General features: G+C 33.7%; 1 protein-coding gene, 1 long non-coding RNA gene and 5 other non-coding genes across 8 annotated transcripts; 6 read left to right on the top strand and 1 right to left on the bottom strand.

Annotated features, from left to right (window-relative positions):
* Nucleotides 1–12,486: 12,486 nt before the first annotated feature.
* Nucleotides 12,487–15,759, top strand: LOC145003931 (Tetratricopeptide repeat (TPR)-like superfamily protein). The gene has a single exon (XM_078962834.1). The coding sequence runs from the start codon at nt 12,682–12,684 to the stop codon at nt 15,754–15,756; it is 3,075 nt and encodes a 1,024-aa protein (XP_078818960.1). The 5' UTR covers nt 12,487–12,681; the 3' UTR covers nt 15,757–15,759.
* Nucleotides 15,760–17,440: 1,681 nt separating this feature from the next.
* On the bottom strand, nt 17,441–20,607 carry LOC145005657 (uncharacterized). 2 transcript variants are annotated; one of them, XR_013662644.1, is made up of 2 exons: nt 20,411–20,607; nt 17,441–20,095 (listed from the first exon to the last, which is right to left on the bottom strand). It is a non-coding gene; the product is annotated as an uncharacterized LOC145005657 (long non-coding RNA). The 2 variants fall into 2 exon arrangements; XR_013662645.1 differs by having other exon boundaries at nt 17,441–18,802.
* Nucleotides 17,718–17,791, top strand: TRNAT-AGU (transfer RNA threonine (anticodon AGU)). The gene has a single exon. It is a non-coding gene; the product is annotated as a tRNA-Thr (tRNA).
* Nucleotides 18,152–18,225, top strand: TRNAT-AGU (transfer RNA threonine (anticodon AGU)). The gene has a single exon. It is a non-coding gene; the product is annotated as a tRNA-Thr (tRNA).
* TRNAT-AGU (transfer RNA threonine (anticodon AGU)) lies at nt 18,546–18,619 on the top strand. Its single transcript has one exon. It is a non-coding gene; the product is annotated as a tRNA-Thr (tRNA).
* Nucleotides 19,075–19,148, top strand: TRNAT-AGU (transfer RNA threonine (anticodon AGU)). The gene has a single exon. It is a non-coding gene; the product is annotated as a tRNA-Thr (tRNA).
* Nucleotides 19,505–19,578, top strand: TRNAT-AGU (transfer RNA threonine (anticodon AGU)). The gene has a single exon. It is a non-coding gene; the product is annotated as a tRNA-Thr (tRNA).
* Nucleotides 20,608–22,115: the final 1,508 nt, after the last annotated feature.

Below are 22,115 nucleotides of genomic sequence, written 5' to 3'. Positions count from 1 at the left end.
CTCCTAGCATGCACACAATGTTTACCTATGGTTCTTACTTTTGTGAAATAGACAAATTGAACACATTTCCAATCATTCTCATTTCACAACTCCAAATCGTTTTTCATAAGTGAAAGAATATCAAATTCTTGCTACTTATAGAATATACTAGATTCTAACACTTTATGCAACGATCCTTTTGTAATGTCACTGCACCAAAGTCTCAAAGACTATTGCCAATGATATTACAAAGTCCTCTAACATAGATTGTTACAAGACAATTCCTTAGATATGATGTCTCTCACTCAAAGTACATTCCTTTGAACATCCTCTTGCATAAAAGTTACTAATCTAATCATAGATTTTCAATATTTCCTTCCCAATATAGATACATTTCCATACTTTCCATATGACAACTCATTTCTTAATAGAATCTTTTCTATTCATCATAATGTCAATATGGTCCATTAATACCATGCTTCCAACTACTCACAAGCAACCAATCCTCGTTGAACTTTGGATTGTCCTTTGATAGTTGTTTAATTATTTTAGTCAAAACCAATTCTAGTCCCTTTTCCCTCTAAATGCGCTAGACATTTGGAAAATTTTAGAATGGTCAAACATTAAATCATTTGCAATCGATCCTATACTCGAAGCGTATGGGACACGACACATAATGTTTTATTTGCTATGTTCTCAAAATTCGAATTGTGAAGAGGAATGCCGTAATCATAATCGAAACTCTAAGAACACACTATGTACCCTTGACTAAGTTTATTAACATTTCTCAACCTAATCCTTTAGATTTGAAATGAAGCATAATATTCTCTCCCTTAATTATAGCAAAACAACCTTTCAACTCTTACAACTTTGCAAAGTATGACTCTTGTTTTCCATAATTAATATTGCCAACTATGCAATACGTGCCTTAATAATCATACAATCATAACATTTATGCTCCCACTATCATGATGATTATTATAAAACATAACACTTATGCTCCCACTAGCTTCGACATGTATTCATAAACATCTTAACTTTCAGAAAAACAATACTTATTGAATTTCTTAAGTTCATGTTTCTAATACTTAGTGCTTTGATAATCTTTTATCAAGGCTTCTTGAACTTATACACCTTTGCCTTCGATAGTTCATATGTGTGTCTAAATAATTAAGACTAATTGCCAAACCTCACAATTCAAATTATGGAAAGGGATGCCGTAACCATGATCGAATTCGAGAATGCAATTTTACAATCACTATCTTTTAAAATCTTTCTTAGTGAAAGCATTTCCTCACAATCATTTTCATGAATGAGGAAATCTTATGACACTTAGATTTAAATGGTGTATTTGTTCCTATCCATGTGAATTTGTTAAAACAAAGTTTACAACAAATTCAGACTCATATGGACCGAACTTTCTTAATCTTGATTTCTTGCCTTATGGTAGCACAACTGCCCACCACGTCTTCCAAGTAGTTAAGCATCTCACCTTTTCCTATCAATGTACTTTCCATTGATCAAGGTCCTTGCCTTTTATGCATTCAAATGAGAACTCATAGGACTCACATGCATAATTAACTCGATTGGATTGGCACAGAAACAAAATAATGTCTTCACGATAGGTTGTAAACCTCAACTCGTGTGCTAGTGATGATCGATAAGGTTTATTTGATTTGTTCTTGAAACCTTTCAAGACCATTAAGACTCCCACTGACTCCTTGACATATAAGATTCTTTTGTCAATAACCATTTCTTGACAAACAAATATTCAAGAGTTAGTGTAGTTTTTATCAAAACAAAACACTTCATAATTTTGGTCTTAGTTGGTCTTTGTCTTATCCAAGACATCACAACTTTCCACAATTGATGAATGTTATAAACCTTCTTAATACTATTCACTCAATGTCACAATCTTAACTTTAAGACTTGTTTTGGAACGAAGCATGATTGACTTCTTGATTTGACCATTTCTTCAATCTTTGATTCCTCTTCTTGGACATACAATTGTACCAAGACTCACTTAGAGGATCAATTGAGATATGGTTCTTAATCATTAAGACCTATCATAAAGCATAAAAGCTACTCTCCCTTCTTCTTAGAATGGAGAAACTCTTATCTTTCTGCCTACTTGATTCTTCTTATTCGTTTTGCTATTGATCTAAACCCTTTAATCAATTCAAAATTACACTTAATCTTGTAAGTGTAATCATATTTACTAAGCCTTTAGTAAATCATGAAGAATATCTTTGTTACTCTTATGGTGAACTCGATCAACACACAACTTTGTGTACTCGATCTCCTAGTCCTTCACTTGACACTTTGTCAATGAATTAGTCTAATTTCCAAATATGAAATTTCTCATTCATCGTGTATCCACGTTGCATGATTCCAAGTTTCTGTCTAATTGAAACTTGGGCGATGAGAAACTCTCCATATTTGGTAAATTCTTGACATTTCCATAAATAACATAACTAAGAATCATATCCATTCGTTGTAGAAATATGCAAACATCAATTTTCATAACGATTTCATTGCAAGGAAGTAAACAAATAAATAAGTCAAACTAAATTTATTTTATTTATAAAAGCAGCGGAAAAACATTTGTCCTTACAATGCAAAATCTATTGAAAACTATGTAAAAAGAAAATTTCTAACAACTCTATCATAACTATCTAAGCTCAAAATCCAATCATCAAGTCCATGCGATCAAGATCCATCACTTGTGATTAGATTCATCTTGCTCTCTTATCAAGCTTCCTTTCTTTTCACCGATCCTTCAAAACATTCAAATGCAATCTTATCACATCATGTATTAAGAATCAATGAATATGACCTTAATGGAGTTAGATAGTGGATTCTTACCTAAAGCGTAGTCATACTTTTGACTCTCCCATCTCTTAGATCTCTTAGGTAAATAGGGCAACTTCGTCTCCAATGCCCCTTCTTTTGGCAATAAAAGCAAACTGACTCTTTTGGAACAACACATGGAACTACTTCAGACATCGCCTTTCTCTTATGATCAAACTTTTCGATCATTTCATGTCTTTCATTGCCATTGTCTATATCCATATAGGTCTTGAAGGCAGATTCACCAATCAACTTTGCTTTTTTATTGCGCCAAACCATTGTTGATTCAGCAGCAATAAGCATGTAGGTGAGATCTATAAGTGTCACGTCGTGGTTAATCATATAGTACTATCTTACGAACTCACTATACGAGTCAAGAAGTGACTGAAGAACCCAATCAACATCCATCGCTTCACCGACAACGGATCCCATCATTCTTAATCTATCAATGTGTGACTTCATCCCTAAGACGTGTGCACACACCGCCTTGCCCTCTTTATGTTTACTTGCCAAAAGGGCTTGAGTGATATTGAACCTTTCAATTTTACAATCTTGTGGGTTAGGGAGAATAATTGGAGGAGGAGGAGGAAGTGAAGCATGATTTCTTGTTCCTCGATCGAATCGTGGAATATCATCTTCATGTGGAATGCTTGTTCCACGGGATTTGAGAAGACCATAGTTGTCGAACTTTGACATCGGGAGAAAAACGAATTCAAGTTAGTTGATTGATTGAGTCCTTGGTAAATCACCCAAATGAAATTCCAAGGCTAGGACCCAACACAATATCCTACAACTCGGGAGAGGGATGCCGTAACCCAAATTGCAGAACATTTGAAGGTAAGTGAATGACGATTCACTAATTTCCACCATGAAAAACGAAAAAGAAATTTAAGTTTTAAATCTATGAAAACTCCTAGATCCTTTGAGATTCATTGAACATTTCAATGGTATGTTTAAATCTCGATATGCCCCTCTAGTTTGTGACTGGGATGCCGAGGATCACAAAGCGGGTGTGAATAACCATGCAAACTACATGGTGCCCTCACATGTTACAATCACCTATTCGATGTGCCGGTAAACCACACACGCTCCACCGAACTATGACAAACATTGAGTCACCCTTTGCTACCTTTGCTTAGAACCATTTAGTGTGCCGGTAAACCACACACGCTCCACTAACGTCTTCACAAGGGCACAAAGTGTAATTTCATGGAATTGCATAACTAAGATTGGGAATTTGAAAAAGATTTAGTTACTTTGTATTTCATTATACTTATAATGGAAGGTTTCGTCCTATCCTACCCGTTCGGCTAACGACCCTCCACTAGTCAAGAGTGCGGTGGATAAGAGTGGATACCCATTCAATCGCCATTTTATAGGCAATTTCCTTAAACACCCCTCATAGACCAGCTTCGTGAATGAGGCCTACTAACAGTAAGACTGACTTTTACTCATACATATATATAATGTTAGACTTTTAATGTTATATATAGTATAGGGTGTATTTTATACTTTTAAAATACTATGTGATTAACTTTAACAATTACACTTTTAATTCAATTAAATGGTTAACCTAAACTTTTATGGATTTATTAAACCTCTTTTAATTATACTCCTTAATTAATTAATAAAACCATAAGGGTGTGATTTGAACTTTTCAAAACATTACTAGGGTTTTAGAATTTAACATTTCTAATTAAACCTTTAATCAACTTTTAAATTCCAAAACTTGAGGGTAAGTTTTGAAACCTTTTTCAAAACATTAGGGTTTTAACTATTTAAATTTCAAAACTCCAAAACTTTTGGGTTCAAATTTAAACTATAAAACCTAAAGGGGAAATTATGAAACTTTTCATAACAACAAGGATCAAATAACAAATAATCTAAACTAACATTTAATTACATAATTATCCATATTTGATTTGTTTAATGATTTCTTGCAAAAAAATTTATCAATTTACTCAAAATAATTAATCAATTATCTTATAAGGAAACAATTATCTTGTTAATTGATAATTATCTTTAATTAGATCAAGAATATGGTCATATATATCATAAAATCAGATTTATATTGATCTAACATGATAAGGTAACTATCCATATGCAAAAACAGCAAGAAATCCCGAGATAAGCATTATCTGACGAGTTGACTCGTCGAGTCAGGCATGGACTCGTCGAGTCTGCATGGACTCGGCGAGTCCAGCCTCCACAATCCAAAAAATCGAATTTTTCAGTTATACAATGCATCAATACAATTGAAACCAAGCTAGGCTCCGATACCACTTATGGGTTTTAGTCATAAGACATCCTATGTACTCATACAAACCCTAATGCTTGGATCTAGGTTTCTCTATTGTACATGCTTTGAATCCAAGACTATAAACCCTAATTCTAGCATACAAGTAATCATATTAATATGTAATTAGGTTTAAGATCATACCTTGATTGTTATGTAGCAATAACAATCCCAATTCCTCCTTGAATTGACTTTGGAAGGCTTAGAGTCACAAGTGTCACTCCTCTAATGGCTCACAAACACCATAAGCAAGAGGATGAAGAGGAGAGAGGTTGGAGGCTACCAAAAACGTGTGTAAACCCTTACAAGAAGCTTAGCCACGTTTTTGAGCCTTAAGGGGTCTTTATATAGTTGGGCTATTAGGGTTATCTAACAAGGAAACCCTAATATGAATGCTTAAGCCCTAAGCAACTCATAGACTCCTTTAATTAAGCCAATGGACGATTTCCTTATGGGTTTCCCATTAGAATTCGTCCATCCCTTAATATAAGGCAATCCATGGCCCAAATCATAATTATCTTATAATTACAATTCCAGTCCCTTAAGTTTAATTAATCTCTTTTAGTCACAAAACTAATTACCAATTAATTATTGACTAATATTAATTAAACAATATGATTTCTCCTTTAATACATTATTCCCATAATATATTAATAAATCATATTTAATCCTTTCTCTCCATAATTCATCATATCAAGTTGCTTTGATGAAGGCAACCCAAAAGGACTATGCACCATCGGGTCAAGTACATACCAAAATAGTTATGGACTTAGACACTAATCCAACAATATCTACATATACTCTATTTTATCTAATCAAAATTTTAAAATTTTGATTTTAAGTATTTTAAACGTTTTTCTTTATATTTATTATTTGTATCACAATATATTGTAATTTGAAGAACATAGAATAAGTTGCCCAAAGAACACCATAGAATAAAACAAATCTTTCGGGAGGGGTGATTTGACAGAATGATCAAGAACACTAAAAGATTTATGAATTCATGATCTTGTTAATGGTTTTAATTTTAAAAAAGCATAGGTTTTATTTATTGACAAAAGGGATCTACTTTTTATTTAATGGATTGAATTTTGTCTATGTGATTCAAATGTTATATATGTTAGTTTTATTTCTTGATAATTTTACATCTTTATTTATATATTCATAAGTCCATGGGTTTCCAAAAAAAAAACTTCAATACATTAAAAGAAATTATAGAGTGGTGGTGAATAGATATATTCATAAGTCCATGGGTTTCCAAAAAAAAACTTCAATACATTAAAAGAAATTACAGAATGGTGGTGAATAGAGAAAAATGACAATTGTTTGATTTTTTATTTGTGATGCTTGTTTCAAAGATCAAAGCATTAAGATAATTTATATCAAAATTATTAAAAAAAGTCAAGTAAATAAAATTCGTGTATTACCATGTAATATAAGGATAGACTTTGTAGCTTAGACTTAACTTTTTTATATTATTTTGAGCCAACTTTTGTATCGTTATTTAACAATAAATATATATCTAAGAACCTGAATTAGTTACAATTATCAACCAGAAAGCTCGACAAGATACTAAACGAATTAAATTAGTCCTTTAAAAAACTCATTATCTTTACATGTGGTGATTTCGTCAAAATTATAACATTTAGCAAAACTATGTTATAACTCTATATTGCCCAACTCCTTGAACTACTAGAAAAATGACTTTTAATGATGTGTAAGTAACATACCTTTTTTAATGACACACAAAGGAGTGTGTCATATTTTGTAAAATTTTAAACGTTTACGTCATACATAAATGCATGTCGTCGTTTATTTTCATAAAATGAAATTACAAAAAAATAAAATACTAGAGACCCTTTTTTGTCCGAAATGCTAAAAGACAGTTTTTTGTGTGTGTAGTGTGTGCAGGATGTTCTTGTATCCTTTCAAGGTTAAGTTATTTGTCATTCATCCATCTTTTATACAGACTTCTTCTAAAAGTGCAGTATGAAAATATCAGTTCTGTAATTGAGGGGACTGAATTAGATAGTAGATTGAAGCAAACTAGTGTCCTAGCAACCATGGCTATTTATCATATCTTGGCACACTTGTCTTTGAGACATATAGGTTAAATAGGCCATGAGTGTTTGGATAATCAATAGCTACTAAAGATTTTTTTTTCTTCATACCGATACAAGAGGTGAGAATGAAGCATAGGTTAAACCGTTAAGCATAGGTAACCTGAAAAAGAATTTGTTCACATTTACGTACAATGTGAAATCACTGTTTGAGAGGTTTACTTGCTATCATGTACTGACATTATTGATGCTTATAGTCGACATTAAGTTATCTATGACTGTAAAACAACTACATATAACAAATTTAAGCAAAATATGTGGGACTTTATAGAAGTGATTCATCCAAACAAGTGATAATCATATGGTATATACTCTTTCATATTTTATGTACATTATCTATTAAATTTTTCTTGTCTAAAACTAATTTTGAAACTAGAAGTCGCTTCTTTGAAATTAAAGCCAAATGTAGGTTTTTTAAGAAGTGATACATCTGATCCTTTTGTCAAGATAGAGGGTGTCTATGAGAGGAGACTGATTTAATGGTAGAAGTTGGAAGGGAAAAAAGGTTGAGGCATAGACCTAAAGTGTTCTCTGGTGATTCTAACCGGCGGAGGTAGAACGGGTAGATCAACGACATAGAATTGCATCTTTATCTGAGAGTGTTGAGGGACGATTAAATGTGAAGTCTCCATGCGGATCACTCTTGATTTTTTTAATGGTTTGACCCAAATATTTTATATTTACACTTTGAAATCTTAAACTTTTGAAAATCCACTTTAAACCCACCTACTAATGGTATTGTACAACTCACTTATAAAGCTTTAAATAATGGGAAATTGAGTAATCTAACCTATCTTGTCCTAATAAATAAAGATCATTTTTTTGTCAAATGTCATCTTCTTATTAAATTTACCACATGTAGTTTTTTGATTTTTTTTAATAAACTTAAATCACAATGTCATTTTGTGGTTTTTTTTGAATAAATTCAAATCATACTAATATTTATATATGTAATATTACAATCTGGTTCATATTAACCAATAAGGATCATTTAAATTTTATTTTCACAAATAGTGTCAATTTCATCTATAGGTAAAAAAATGAAAATTTGATAATGCAAATAGATTAGTTCATAGTTGATGTAAATACATAAACATAGTTTTCACCATATGAAGATGATATGGGAAGTGGAATGACCACTTGTAATTTCATGATTAATAGAGTGATTTAGTTTAAGTTATTGGAAATTATGGTTGATGCTTCATCAATTTGTTTTTATTAAAAGTACTTAGTAATTACTCATTTCATGATTGCTAGAGTGATTTGGTTGCAAATGCGTGAAAGCCCAGTTAGTAGATGTTTTACATCTTAGATTGGAGGTACCAAGTTTTAATCCGGGTGTTGACGAATTCTACTAACTTGGAGATACTAACTTCTAATCACTAACCGATAGTATATATATATATATATATATATATATATATTGATTTGGTTGAAGTTATTGCAAACTATGGTTAATGCTTCAACAATTTCTTTTAAAAAAAATACCTAATAATTTATTGTTTCAGTTAAATCCAATTGAAATATATCATTTTAATATTTGTTAATGTTTAATCCTTAGTTTTTAATATTTACCTTTTAAATCAACTCATCTAATACACGAGTTTTTGTCACAACTAGGAATTCTGATGCTTTGTAAACATTGAACAATGATAATGTGATTGAAACTTAAAAACATGTATGATGTTTATGCAATGACAACAAAATTTCAATCAAACACTCTATACAACACTCAAATAGTCAACAAAAGGTTGGAAACCCTAGAAATCCCGATTTAAGTCCAATATGGAATAGGATTTCCTTATTGGGCCTAATGGTTCAATAAGCTTCCAGTTTAACTATATTGGGCTTAGAACTCTTAAATGGACTCTAATTGGACCCACTTTCATGAGACTTAACCTTTTTGGTGCTTATAATCCTAAAATGGACTAGTTTATCTTTAATGGGCCTTATTGGGCCATAACAAATCCAAATAGCTTTAATGAACTCAAATTCATTCCTTTATGCTAAATGTGGGCTGTGAACTACTTCTAGGTAAAGACCATGGGGGAGCCCATGAAACTTGGATATCAGACCATGTAAGGGAGCACATGGCATTCCAGATAAAAACCATGGGGGAGCCCATGACACATATGTGTAAGATCCTAGGGGGAGCCCACGACATCCCTATATGTTTATGCATGGCTTATGGGATTGATATGGATTGTAAGATTATATGGATTATGTGGGGTATGCTCTAGGGAACTCACTAAACGTTAGCTTATAATTTGTTGGTTGTTTCAAGTACTTCAGGATCTAAGGGCAAGGGCCCGGCGTGATGGCGCAGTATGCACTCTCTGGCATTTTGTTTAGGGACACTCTGATTTATGAATAATTTATCTGATGTTATGGATTTTGAAAACAATTTTGATTGGGATTTTATAATATATGGAAATGATTTCGTTATTTAAAAATGAAAATTTTGGGTTGTTACACAATACATTGAGAAATACAATATTACACCATTTTACCATATACCAGGACCACTACAACAACTACAAGAACATATGTTGCATTCTTCAAAAGTCCAAGTGATATACCACCACCACCTTGCACTGTTGCTACTACGTGAAGACCTTGAGTTGGATTTCCCAAATCACTACATCCCAATGTTGCTTGTACTCCTACATTTTGAGCAGTTGCTAAGTTGTACAATTCAAACTTTTGGTCTTTGTACCATTTTGTGGGTAGTGGAGGATATATCCAAGCAAAGTACTCCCAATCCTTGTCTTTATCCTAAAACAAAAACCGAAAAATCATAATTTGTTCATCTAAGTAATGTGTAAAGCCTTTACCTTATAATTAGGCCATCCCACAAATCTTCGACATGGATTTTTTGTTGTCCAGAAGTCCACCTTCCGCATACATCTCCACAATAGCACGTCTCCCTTACAACTTGGGTTGTCATAGTTCGACGAATACTTTCAACCAAATAGGATGAAGCCATTCTCCTTTCCCCCTTGATCGATTGTTGCTACTTTTGATGAATTATGTTAGAATTTACCCCTAAACGCCTTTTTATCTGACATGTCCTCCACATCAGCCAAAGTAACCGATTATGTAAGTGGTAACCTGGTATTGGAGACAAGATGCAAACGATAGCCGGTATATGGGGTTAAATTGTAAAAAGTAAAAAAAAAATAGGGATGGTTTTTTCGTTAATGGAATCAATCTTTAAGGACTTTAATACACAGTTCCTTGATTTTTGTTGACAACCTTACGAAATTCTCCCAAAAAAAGAATCCCTATAATTTGGAGTGTTTAGCGGATAGAATTCTTTAAAACCATCTCCAACCTACCTCTATTTTTTTCTTTCAAAAATGGAGTAAAGAATAGGCCTATTTCATTTTTTTACCCTGTTTTTTACTCTAAAAAAATATACCTAGTATATTTCATTTTTCTAACTTACATAGATTATTAAAGACACCCTTCTACTAATTTGGTTTTAACAAATGTATAATCTATACTTTTTTTTCATTACAATAATATTACATAAATAAGATTATATTTATAATGCACTTATAAATAAATATATTATTGTGTTTCATGACTTTAATATGTATTTAATTTTTTATATGAATTCGATAAATAAAAATAAATTTTATATGTATGATTAATTAATATAATTTATTATATAACAAAATATTATAGATATTATATTTAAATTAGGGTAAATTACACCAATCATCCCTCGTGCAGGTACCAAAAAGCATGTTTAGTCCCTATTTTAAAAAATTAACTCTGAAAGTCCCTTATTTGATTAAAAGTTGCACACTTCATCCCTCTGGGCATAACAAGACCATTTTACCCTTATTTATTTATTTATTTTATCTATTTTTCTATTTTTTGTAATTATTAATTATTTATTTATTAAAAAAACTTTTAAAAAGAAATTAGGGCCCTAAGCAGACATTCATAACTCGTCTCCCAAACCCCTTTCTTCTTCGAAACACCTCTTATCCACGACCACCACCCACAGACGCGACCCCAACGACAACTTCCGCCGACTTCATTACTCCGGCGACTTATCCGGGTGACTCCACCAAGCCACCCCTTTCCCTTTCCCCAATTTCCTTTCTTCTTCTTCTTCTTCTTCTTCTTCTTCTTCTGCTTCTTCTTGTTCTTCTTCTTCTTCTTCTTCTTCTTCTTCTTTGAATTCGATCGTTCATCTCCGCCACACACATGTTCTCTCTCTTCACTATCCTCTTTCTAATCTCCGGCACCTCCATCTATCACCACTAGCACCTCCTGTAACCACCAGTAGTCATCATTCAAATCTCAAAAAATGAACCCTAAACTTGTAAATCGAAGAAGAGGGAGATTCAGATCGGAGAAGCAAGCTCATATCGAACCCAAATCTTCTCAATTGATGACGAAGACGGAGAGGGGATCACATTCCATGCGGTGTTTGATATGGTTTTCAGGCCCTGATTTCATGGCAGTTCTAGGCGGTTTTGGTGAAGGTGAGATTCAGAAATGGTTTTCGGTATTCAGCAGCAAGTTTGATTGTTAAGAGGTGGCATTTGAAGGCGGCAATTTTCGATGGTGGTTGCAGCAACGGTTGGTATTTTCGGTGGTGTGGAGGTTAGAAACAGGTGGCGTAGAGGTTGGGATCCCTGATGGGCAACCGGTGTTACCAGTGAAGTGGTTCATGTTGAAGGCGGTGTTCAGGAAAAAAAATGGTTGATGGTTCTATTGATTCGGGAGGCTACAAAAAAGTGGCCGAATTTTGACTTTAAGGGGTGTGCTCTGGTGGTGGTTGATCGGAACTGGTGGATCTGTGGTTTTACAAGAATTAACAAAAGAGGGAGGAAGAGAGATGAGTAAAAGGAAGGTGGGGGGGGGGGGGTCGGGGTAGGGTGGTAGGGATATTTGGGTTTTTTCTTTTATTTTTAAATTAGTAATAATTATTATAACATTTAAATTAATTGGAAAATAAATACAAAAGGGTATAACAGTCATTTTATAACTCGTAAGGGATGAAGCTTGCAAATTTAAACTTACAAGGGATGAAGCGTGCAATTTTTAATCAAACGAGGGACGGTCCGAGTTAATTTTTGAAAATAGGGACTAAATGTGCTTTCTAGCACCTACACAAGGGACCATTGGTGTAATTTACCCTTTAAATTAAATCTAATAGATAAAATAAACTATAAATATATAAATATATAAAAAGATTGAGTAAAACCTACAAAACTTCATCACAATAGTTTGAGAAGAATAGGAGAGAAAATAAAGATTAAAATGACATTCGGGAGATGCACTGCTCTCAAGCTGGTGGCATGAAAGGCGCCCGTGATGTGATGTGTTCGTTAAAATGAACAAGAGAAGGATGGTTTCTTGGACTGCATTATTATCCGAGTATATACTTAAATTGGCTTCGCCAAGGAAACTCTGATGCTGTTCCTGGGTATGCACCGAATTGGTGTCATAGCTAATCAGTTTCTCTACTGGAACGCTTTGACGCCATGTACAAGCTTCAAGTCTCTACATCGTGGGATGCACCAATTTGGAGGAAACATTATCAACCCCATTATCTCAGTTTTTTTAGAGAAGGGTTTCTCGGAGATCACCAACGAGACTGTTGGAAAATCACTACATGCTTTTTGTATAAAGAATTACCTCCGTCTAAGCATATTCCATACAAATACGTTGATTAATATGTACTCAAAACATGGCAAATTCGAAGCTGCTCGCTGCGTGTTCGATGAAATGCCTCAGAGAAACGAAGCTACATGGAATACCATGATCTCTGCTTTAGTTCGAGTTTCATTGTACTCAGACGCCTTTCTTTTGTTAAGTCAAATGCGTGCTCAAGGATTTGAGACAAGTGGCTTCGTTATCGCTAGTTTATTAACCGGATGCACTGGTTCAGGCTTTATGCTACATCAAGGGTTTCAAATCCATGGTTTAATTTTGAAAAACGGCTTATTATATAATGTGTATGCGGGAACAGCTCTTCTAAACTTTTATACTTCATATGGATTCCATTCCAGTGCTCATAGTCTCTTTGACAAGATGCCAGAAAAGAACGTGGTATCTTGGACTTCATTGATGGTTGGCTACTCTGATAATGGAAATCCCATGGAGGTCATAAACTTATACCACAGAATGAAGCATGAAGATGTCAAATGTAACCAGAACACATTCACCACTGTGATAACTTCTTGTGGGTCTTTGGAAAACGAGTCATTGGGTCTTCAAGTTCTTGGACATGTCATAAAATGTGGATTCGAATATGATCTTTCAGTGTCCAATTCTCTTATATCCATGTTTGGTAATATTGGTAGCATACAAGACGCCTGCTATGTGTTCAATCAAATGAGTACACGTGACACTATTTCATGGAATTCCATGATTTCTGCATATGCACGCAATCATTCATTCAAGGACTCGTTTCATTGCTTTAAATTCATGCGTCATCTCCATGAAGATCTTGATCCAATTACACTTTCTGCACTGTTATCAGTATGTGGCTCCATGGACAATCTCCTCTATGGTTCTGCTGTTCATGGTTTGGTCCACAAACTAGGGTTTGATATAAACCTATCTCTATGCAATACCCTTTTGCTTTTTTATTCAGAAACCGGAAAGCTCAAGGACATGGTAAAATTATTTGAAGAGATGCCAGATAAGGATTTAATCTCATGGAATACAATAATATCTGGTTATATACAAGAAGGGGTGCACCTTGATGCCTTGAAAGTGTTTGTTAAAATGCTTCAGAGACAAAGACCTGTAAATCATGTGACTTTTTCTAGCGCATTATCTGCTTGTTCAAACCATGATTTTTTAGCAGAAGCCAAAATCCTTCACGCACTTGTATTCACATCTGGTTTTCATGGAAACCTAATTGTTGGAAATGCTTTAGTCACAATGTATGGAAAGCAAAAGATGATGTGGCAAGCTGAAAAAGTTTTTGAAAGAATGCCCGAAAAAGACTTGGTGACATGGAACACTCTGATTGGAGGATACACCGAATGTGAACAACCAAATCAAACAATCAAAGCTTTTAACTTTATGAGAAAACAAAACGAACCCATTAACTACATAACCTTGATTCAAGTTCTTAGTTCTTGTGTTACTCCAAATCAACTTTTCAGCCATGGGAAACCGTTACATGGGTATGTGATTCTTTCTGGTTTTGATTCGGATGATTATGTGAAAAATTCCCTTATTACAATGTATGGAAAGTGTAATGATTTGGATTCAAGTACGTGTATTTTTAATGGATTTGTTAATAAAGATTACGTTTCTTGGAACGCGTTTCTTGCTGCAAATGCTCATGGACATGGAGAAGAGGTTTTAAAAAGATTCACAGAGATGAAGAAAAATGGAATTCATTTGGATCAGTTTACTCTCTCTTCGGCTCTTTCTGCTGCTTCTAACTTATCTGCTCTTGAAGAAGGTCAACAGATTCACGGTTTGACTTTTAAATCCGGGTTTGACTCGCATCAATATGTTGCGACAGCTGTCACGGATATGTATGGAAAATGTGGCGAGATAAATGATGTGATGAAAATGCTTCCGGAAGCAAAGATTCGACCAATAGTGTTATGGAATATTCTAATATCATCATTTGCAAGACAAGGATTGTTTCAGGAAGCAATAGAAGCTTTTCATGAAATGGTGAAAATGGGATTTAAGCCTGATCATGTCACTTTTGTTTCTTTATTATCAGCATGTAGTCATGGAGGTTTAGTGAAAGAAGGTCTTGAATATTATTCCTTAATGACAACAAAATTTGGAGTTCCTATTGGTATAGAACATTGTGTTTGTATAATCGATCTTCTTGGAAGATCCGGGAAGCTTCTAGAAGCTGAAATTTTCATCAAGGAAATGCCGGTCCCACCAAATGACTTTGTGTGGCGAAGCTTGTTAGCTGCTTGTAGAATCCATGGAAATTTAGAATTGGGAAAACAAGCTTTAAAGCATCTTCTTGAATCAAATCCATTAGATGATTCGGCTTTTGTTCTTTACTCAAATGTATGTGCAAGTGTTGGGAAATGGGACTTTGTTCATGATGTTAGATCAGAAATGGAATTTGGAAATGTTAAGAAGAAACCCGCGTGTAGTTGGATTAAGATGAAAAGAAAGGTGAGTTGTTTTGCGATAGGGGATAAATCGCACCCTGAAAGTGGTAAGATATATGGGAAATTAGATGAGATTAAGAAGATGGTTAAAGAAAGTGGTTATGTTTGTGATATGAAGTTTGCATTGCAAGATATTGATGAAGAACAAAAGGAGGATCATTTATGGAAGCATAGTGAGAGGTTGGCACTTGCATATGGATTGATTAGTACACCGGAAGGTTTGGATTTGCAGATATTTAAGAATCTTCGTGTTTGTGGTGATTGTCATGAGGTGTTTAAGTTTGTAAGTGAGATTGTGAGGCGGAAAATTATACTTAGAGATCCTTTTAGGTTTCATCATTTTAGAGATGGGAAGTGTTCTTGTGGTGACTATTGGTAGTAAATTGTGTTCAAAATATTATAAATTATCGTTCACAAATGTGAAATATATCAAAATGTTCACAGAAACATGAGAAACAAACGAGTAATAAAGAAAAATATGCAGCAGGAGAAACATGAGAAACAAACGAATAATAAAGAGAGACTTGCTAACCAAAGAATTTATTGTTGGAAATCTCAACATGAATTTACCAAAACATAGTCCTTATTTATACTAGTCATAACTGAATTTTAAACAAGGGTTAATACCTTAAAAGCCATTATTTATACACCTTCGTTTCGATGTAACCCCAACTTTATTTTTTTGTTCTTCATTTGCCATTATATTTTAGAAAATGTTTCATTTTCGAACCCTTAATCGGTCACCAACTGATCATGATGTGTCGGTTTTGCATTTTCCTCAGTTTGCATTTAGCCCCAACATTTATGTATAATTTTGCATTTAGCCCCAATATTTTTTTTGTTACCCAGTTGCTATTGTTTTCTAGAAAAGATTTCATTTTAGCCAATATTTAGCCCCAAAATTTTGGACCATTTTACGTTTTAGTCACATTATTTTTTTAAGATAAAATCCTGAAAAACGGGTTAACATTTTCAGTTTAACCCTTTTTTACATTTCAATTTAACGTGCTGAGGTGGCACGTCAAGGAGGAATGATGGTTGAGGTGGCTTGATATGGCAGCTGATGTAGCATGTCACATTAGAGCCCTTCCTTACTTAAAAATATTAGTTTTTTTTTTTTTGGGAGGGTGGGGGGATTTTTTTAAGTAAGCAATGGCACTGACGTGAAATATCATGTCAGCTGCCACGCCATGTCACATTAACCACAAAGCTTGGCGCACTACCTCAACAAATTAAACTAAAAATGTAAAAAATGATTAAACTCGAAATGTTAGTCAGCTTTAAAGACTTTTTCGTAAAAAAGTAATTTGGGACTTAAACGTAAACTGGCCCAAACATTTGGGGCTTTTCTAATAAAAATCAAAAAACATCAACCACGTTTCCACTTAGCAGGTTGCGTTTTGAAAATGTAGAAAAAGATTAGCCGATTTTCTAGATTCTTTCATAAAAAAAAAAAAAATTGGGACTAAACGTAAAGTAGGCAAAAAAAAAATCCTTATTTACAAAACCTTATTTATTTGTCACACGGTCAATAATTCATCTATGCTCAAGATTTCAACACTTTTAAACCTGGATTACTTTTAATATTCACCAAATGAACACCAACCACCCTATCAAAGATGATATGGGTTTGTCCAACATTGCAAAAAGAACCCAACTTTCTTCTCATTTTGATCAAATTGGGCATCCAATTCTTCTTAAAATCGTCATGTGATTTGGTCAATATTACGCATTTGATCCTTAAACCCAACTCGTATTTTTCTTTCAATGTTTTTCGTTTTTAGTTATGTCTGAATTAAAATACTATTTTCCCTAACTAAATATTATTAAATATTCTTTTATTGTTTATTTACCCCCAAACATAAATAAAAACCAAAAGATAGTAAAATACGATTGTTCTCAAAACATATTCACTCAATTTTCTATGATTCCCATTTCTCTGATACAACTGCGGGAAAATGTTGTTACGTATTTATACCAAACTTGCCTTTTGAGTTTTTACGTTATGGGATTTGATAAAAAATTAAAGAATTACCATTGAAGGGCATCAATTGTTCTTCTCATTCCGTTCCAACTTCCAACTTCGTATTAGATTATAAATATTACATTGTCACCTGGCTATAAATGTTATAATTACAAAACAAATGGCGTTTAAACCGTAGAAGAGTTCTGTAAACTTATTAAGTAGAAAGGGATAATCTATACAATATGAATAAAATAATTATTCTTTATTCTTTGTTTACATAACCATATCTGTTTTGCACCCAACTTGTGGCTCATCTATGCTCTACGTTTCCAACACTTGGTAAAGAAAAATGTTGTGAAACGGTAAATCAGAAAGCTCTCGTAGCTCAGTTGGTTAGAGCACCCGTTTAGTAAGCGGGAGGTCTTGAGTTCGACTCTCAACGAGAGCAAATTTATCTCTCTTATTTTTTTTCCTTTTTAAAAACCTTATCTCTTTCTCACACAATCAGTGGCTCATACATGCTGAAGTTCCAACTTTCATTACAAATTTCCACCTTGTAACATTGCTTGAAAACCCATCAATACCACTTTATCCTGGGCTCTTTTTATCCACTTTGGCAATACACTTTAGTCAATGTTGCAAACTGCATATAGATTGTTAATATGGTGCCAAAAAAATGATGTTTAAGGACCCTGAATGCTTGAAAGAAACATATAGCAACCAATTTGGGACAAATTGACTAGTTGGTTAAGTATTTCAACTTTAATCCTTTACTATAAGAAATGTTGTAAAATAATAAAAGCAAGTTGCTCTCGTAGCTCAGTTGGTTAGAGCACCCGTTTAGTAAGCGGGAGGTCTTGAGTTCGACTCTCAACGAGAGCAAAATTGTTTTTTTTAATTCTTATTTACAAAACCTTATCTTTTTCCCCCACACAACCTGTGGCTCATATATATATGCTCAAGAATTGAATTGAATGAGAATTAAGACATAAACAAACATTCTTAAATACATGTAGAGCCTCAAAACATATGCAAGAGTCAGCATCCTTAGGTTTCTTTTGAAGTAACATTGCTAAGTTTCATTTCACAGTAGGCAGAGTGTCATGTGAAGCTAAAAATTAAAAACCATGAAACAAATGCATCCATACTATCTAATTACTTATTATTAAAAAAATGTTGTATCCCAAATAGTAAAGCAAGAAGCTCTCATAGCTCAGTTGGTTAGAGCACCCGTTTAGTAAGCGGGAGGTCTTGAGTTCGACTCTCAATGAGAGCAATTTTCTTTTTTTTTTTCTTTTTTTAAAACCATATACTATATATTTAACTATATGACATAAGTGGACTCATCTGAAGCATTCGATTCAGAAGATGTTGAATACCCCTGCATTTGTCATTTTGTGGAGCAAGTATTTTCTTGATAAAAGATTCAGCCTCAAAATACAAAAACCAGCCCACTTATCTGCAATAAAAAACTTACTCTAACAACAATCACATATTTATACTCTTATTTAAGTCCACATAGGAAATCTTGAAAAGAGAACAGAAGGAAAAGACCAAAATGCCCTAGTGTGCAAGGCACGTGCAAAGCCAAAACATTATCAAACGGTGAAATACAGGACCAAAAGGAAGAAGGAAACCAAAACCATAAATTTAACAAAGCACAGGGACCAAAATGTAATTTACTCCATATCTAATTACTAGAAAAAGTGTTGTAATATAGTAAAGCAAAAAGCTCTCGTAGCTCAGTTGGTTAGAGCACCCGTTTAGTAAGCGGGAGGTCTTGAGTTCGACTCTCAACGAGAGCAAATTGTCTTTTTTTTTCTTTTTTTTTTTTTACAAAACCTTATCAATTTCCCATACAACATGTGGCTCATATTTGCTCAAGATTACAACACTTTTGAACCCATTATACAACCACAAGAACATTAGCCATCAACTAAAATGGTGAAACCCAAAAGGACCTCCGTATGAGTTTTCACATTCTAAGTTGCTAATGAACATGATAATCACCACTTAATACAAAGAACCTTGAATACTTGCAACTAAAATGGTGGAACCTAAAAAGGTATCATCTAAAGCTAGAGCTCCAAAACCATGGAACACTCTATCAAATCTAATTAATATTTAATAAAATGAATGTTATAAAATAGTAAAGCAAGAAGCTCTCGTAGCTCAGTTGGTTAGAGCACCCGTTTAGTAAGCGGGAGGTCTTGAGTTCGACTCTCAACGAGAGCAATGCTTTTTTCTTTTTTCTTTTTTCTTTTTTCTTTTTTTGCTTTTTCTTTTTTTACAAAACCATATGTGGTTTACAACACAATCGGTAGCTCATATATGCTTAAACTTCTAAAACTTTTGACCAAGGCTTCTTAATGGTTGTAATGTTTGAGTATAGGACTTAAGTGGATTCATTTAAACCATTTGATTCAGGAAGATGTTAAAATCCATGTATTTGCCATATGGTGGAGCAAGTGTCTAATTAATGAAAGATTCGACCTCAAAACATAAAAGTGGTCCATTTACAGAATTCAATCAGCAGCATTACCCTAGAGCCAAAAGGGGTTCTAGGTTACCTATGGATATAATCAAGTATATTAACTATTAAGATTTAAGATGCCTACTTAATCATAGCAATAAAAACATGTTTGAACAACAAGCACATATACATACTCTTGTAATCACATCCATTACAATGATATAACTGATATGGTCAGGAGATGATATCTGAATTGTAAATCTTCTTAGTTTCCATCATCTACACAATAACATATTTAGTTTGAAAGTATTCATAGGTGGAATATACAGCTCTACATCCAACTAAGATATGCAATCAAAAGGAAAATTCTCGATCAAAAATCAACCCTAAATCCTTAACCAACAATAAACCCTAAATCCAGAACTATATGAAAAATAGTGATCAATGATAAACCCTAAATTTAAAACTGAAAACAACTGGGAGATGATGGTGAACGAGAAATATAGCAGAAAACTCTGGATCGAAAATGCTTAAAAGATGCGCGATCGGTTCCTCTAAGTAAGTCAATGGTATATGAATTCAAACATTACATACCTGTGGATCAAGTCAAGATTTCATGTGAAGTAAAATTGTATGAACGATCAGCGTAGTGTTTCTGAATCAGAATTGCTTGGATCAAGAGATTTGTGATTCATTGAAAAAGTATGGAGACAATTTCCCTGTGGCGTTGGAGGGAAAAAGCAACAGGGACGAACCGACGAAGTATTGTTCTTTAAATACTAGTATTATTTTCTTTTTCCATAAAGTTAATTGGTAACAGGAAACCTTCTTGGTCTTGACACTTAATCATTCCCAATGTCTTAGTCCACCTTTACACCGTTTTTGAAAGGAATAATAAAAAGAAAAAAACAAAACTGAAATGTTAGTCCTTTTGGTATTCAGAAAACTTCGGATAGGATCCTATTCAGTTTGCATGAAAGGTCGAAAATCGAGGTTTTTCTGGGTTTTGGTCCTTGATACATTTGAAAAGTCGATTTTACCCTTTTCATTTTTTTTCTATTTTCTTTATTTATTTTGGTATTTAAATAATTAAAAATAAAAAGTAAAATCTCTCTCTCTCTCTCTCTCTCTCTCTCTCTCTCTCTCTCAATTTGGACACTCAATCAATCTCTAGTGGTTGAACTTCATCTTCTCTTACATATCTAAAAATCTGGAAATAAATAACACCCAATATCTTCTCGTTTTCCCAACCCTATCTTCTTCCTCACCCGATCTCACAATCGAAGAACTAATAAAAGGGTTTGTAGCCAAGGAATTATCCCTCACCAACCCTTGAAATACTTGCAGTTGTCATTGGTTTCCTTCCTTTTTGGGTTGGCGGTGGAATGGGACATCGTGGGAAATTTCCTTGTCGTTCGATTACCAGAAGATTGTAATGGATGCGGAAGATGGTGGTTGTTTCTTAAGTTGTTCTTCCAAGAAACAGTTATATCTTCGTCACTGTGATCATCCCCTCACCATCAATGGTGCAATAATGTTAAATTCTATATTTTCTGTTCATTCCCCTGCCAAATCGGTAACAGATCAAAGGGGCTTTGGAAATTCTAGTGGTAGAGGAACAAAGGATTCTAGTGAGCCAATAACACAACACACATATACACACATTGTTTTCTTGATAGAGCTTCAGTTCCAAAAATGATAGATCTGCAACATCAAATTCGAAAAGAGTGAAGGATTGTGATCAATTAGAAAAGGAGGACCAAACCTGTTATCCAGGAAATATAAAAATAGATGAGAGCCCGATCGAAACTCTAAATTTGAATCAAAACTGAGATGGGGATGTGTTTGTATGAATGGAGAAAGGATGAAGGGAAATAAATTTTGACTTAGGTACAGAGACGAAAAGGGGTATATCTTTCATGTTCTTTGTGGTTCTTGACTTCATATTTGTGGTTGTTTAAGGTGTATTTTTTTTGTAAATTCTAAAATCGGGTGTGTTTATGGTTCTTGGTTTCATTTTCTTTACTTAAGAATAGGGGTATCAATTTATGACACGACACGACAAAAATACACGAAACGAAACGAAATCGGGACGAAATCAAAATTCGAATTCGTGTTCGTGTCGTTTTCGTGTCAAGATTAAAAAGCACGATGTCGTGTCGTGTCGTGTTCGTGTTCATAAATCGACACGGAATTGACACAATTAAGCATGCGGTTGTCGTGTTTTTCGTGTTTGTCGTTTTTGTCGTGTTATATATCTATAAGTATGAATGAAATACACTAATAGTTATGTAATATT

This window comes from Lactuca saligna, chromosome 7, assembly GCF_052625555.1.
Source record: "Lactuca saligna cultivar CGN05327 chromosome 7, ASM5262555v1, whole genome shotgun sequence".
Classification (NCBI taxonomy): domain Eukaryota; kingdom Viridiplantae; phylum Streptophyta; class Magnoliopsida; order Asterales; family Asteraceae; genus Lactuca; species Lactuca saligna.
Note: the sequence above shows the minus strand (reverse complement) of the source record. Positions and strands in the feature narration are given on the sequence as shown.

Excerpts from the sequence above, each read along its gene's own strand:
- LOC145003931 (XM_078962834.1), top strand. The coding sequence starts at position 12,682 with ATGCTGTTCCTGGGTATGCACCGAATTGGTGTCATAGCTAATCAGTTT.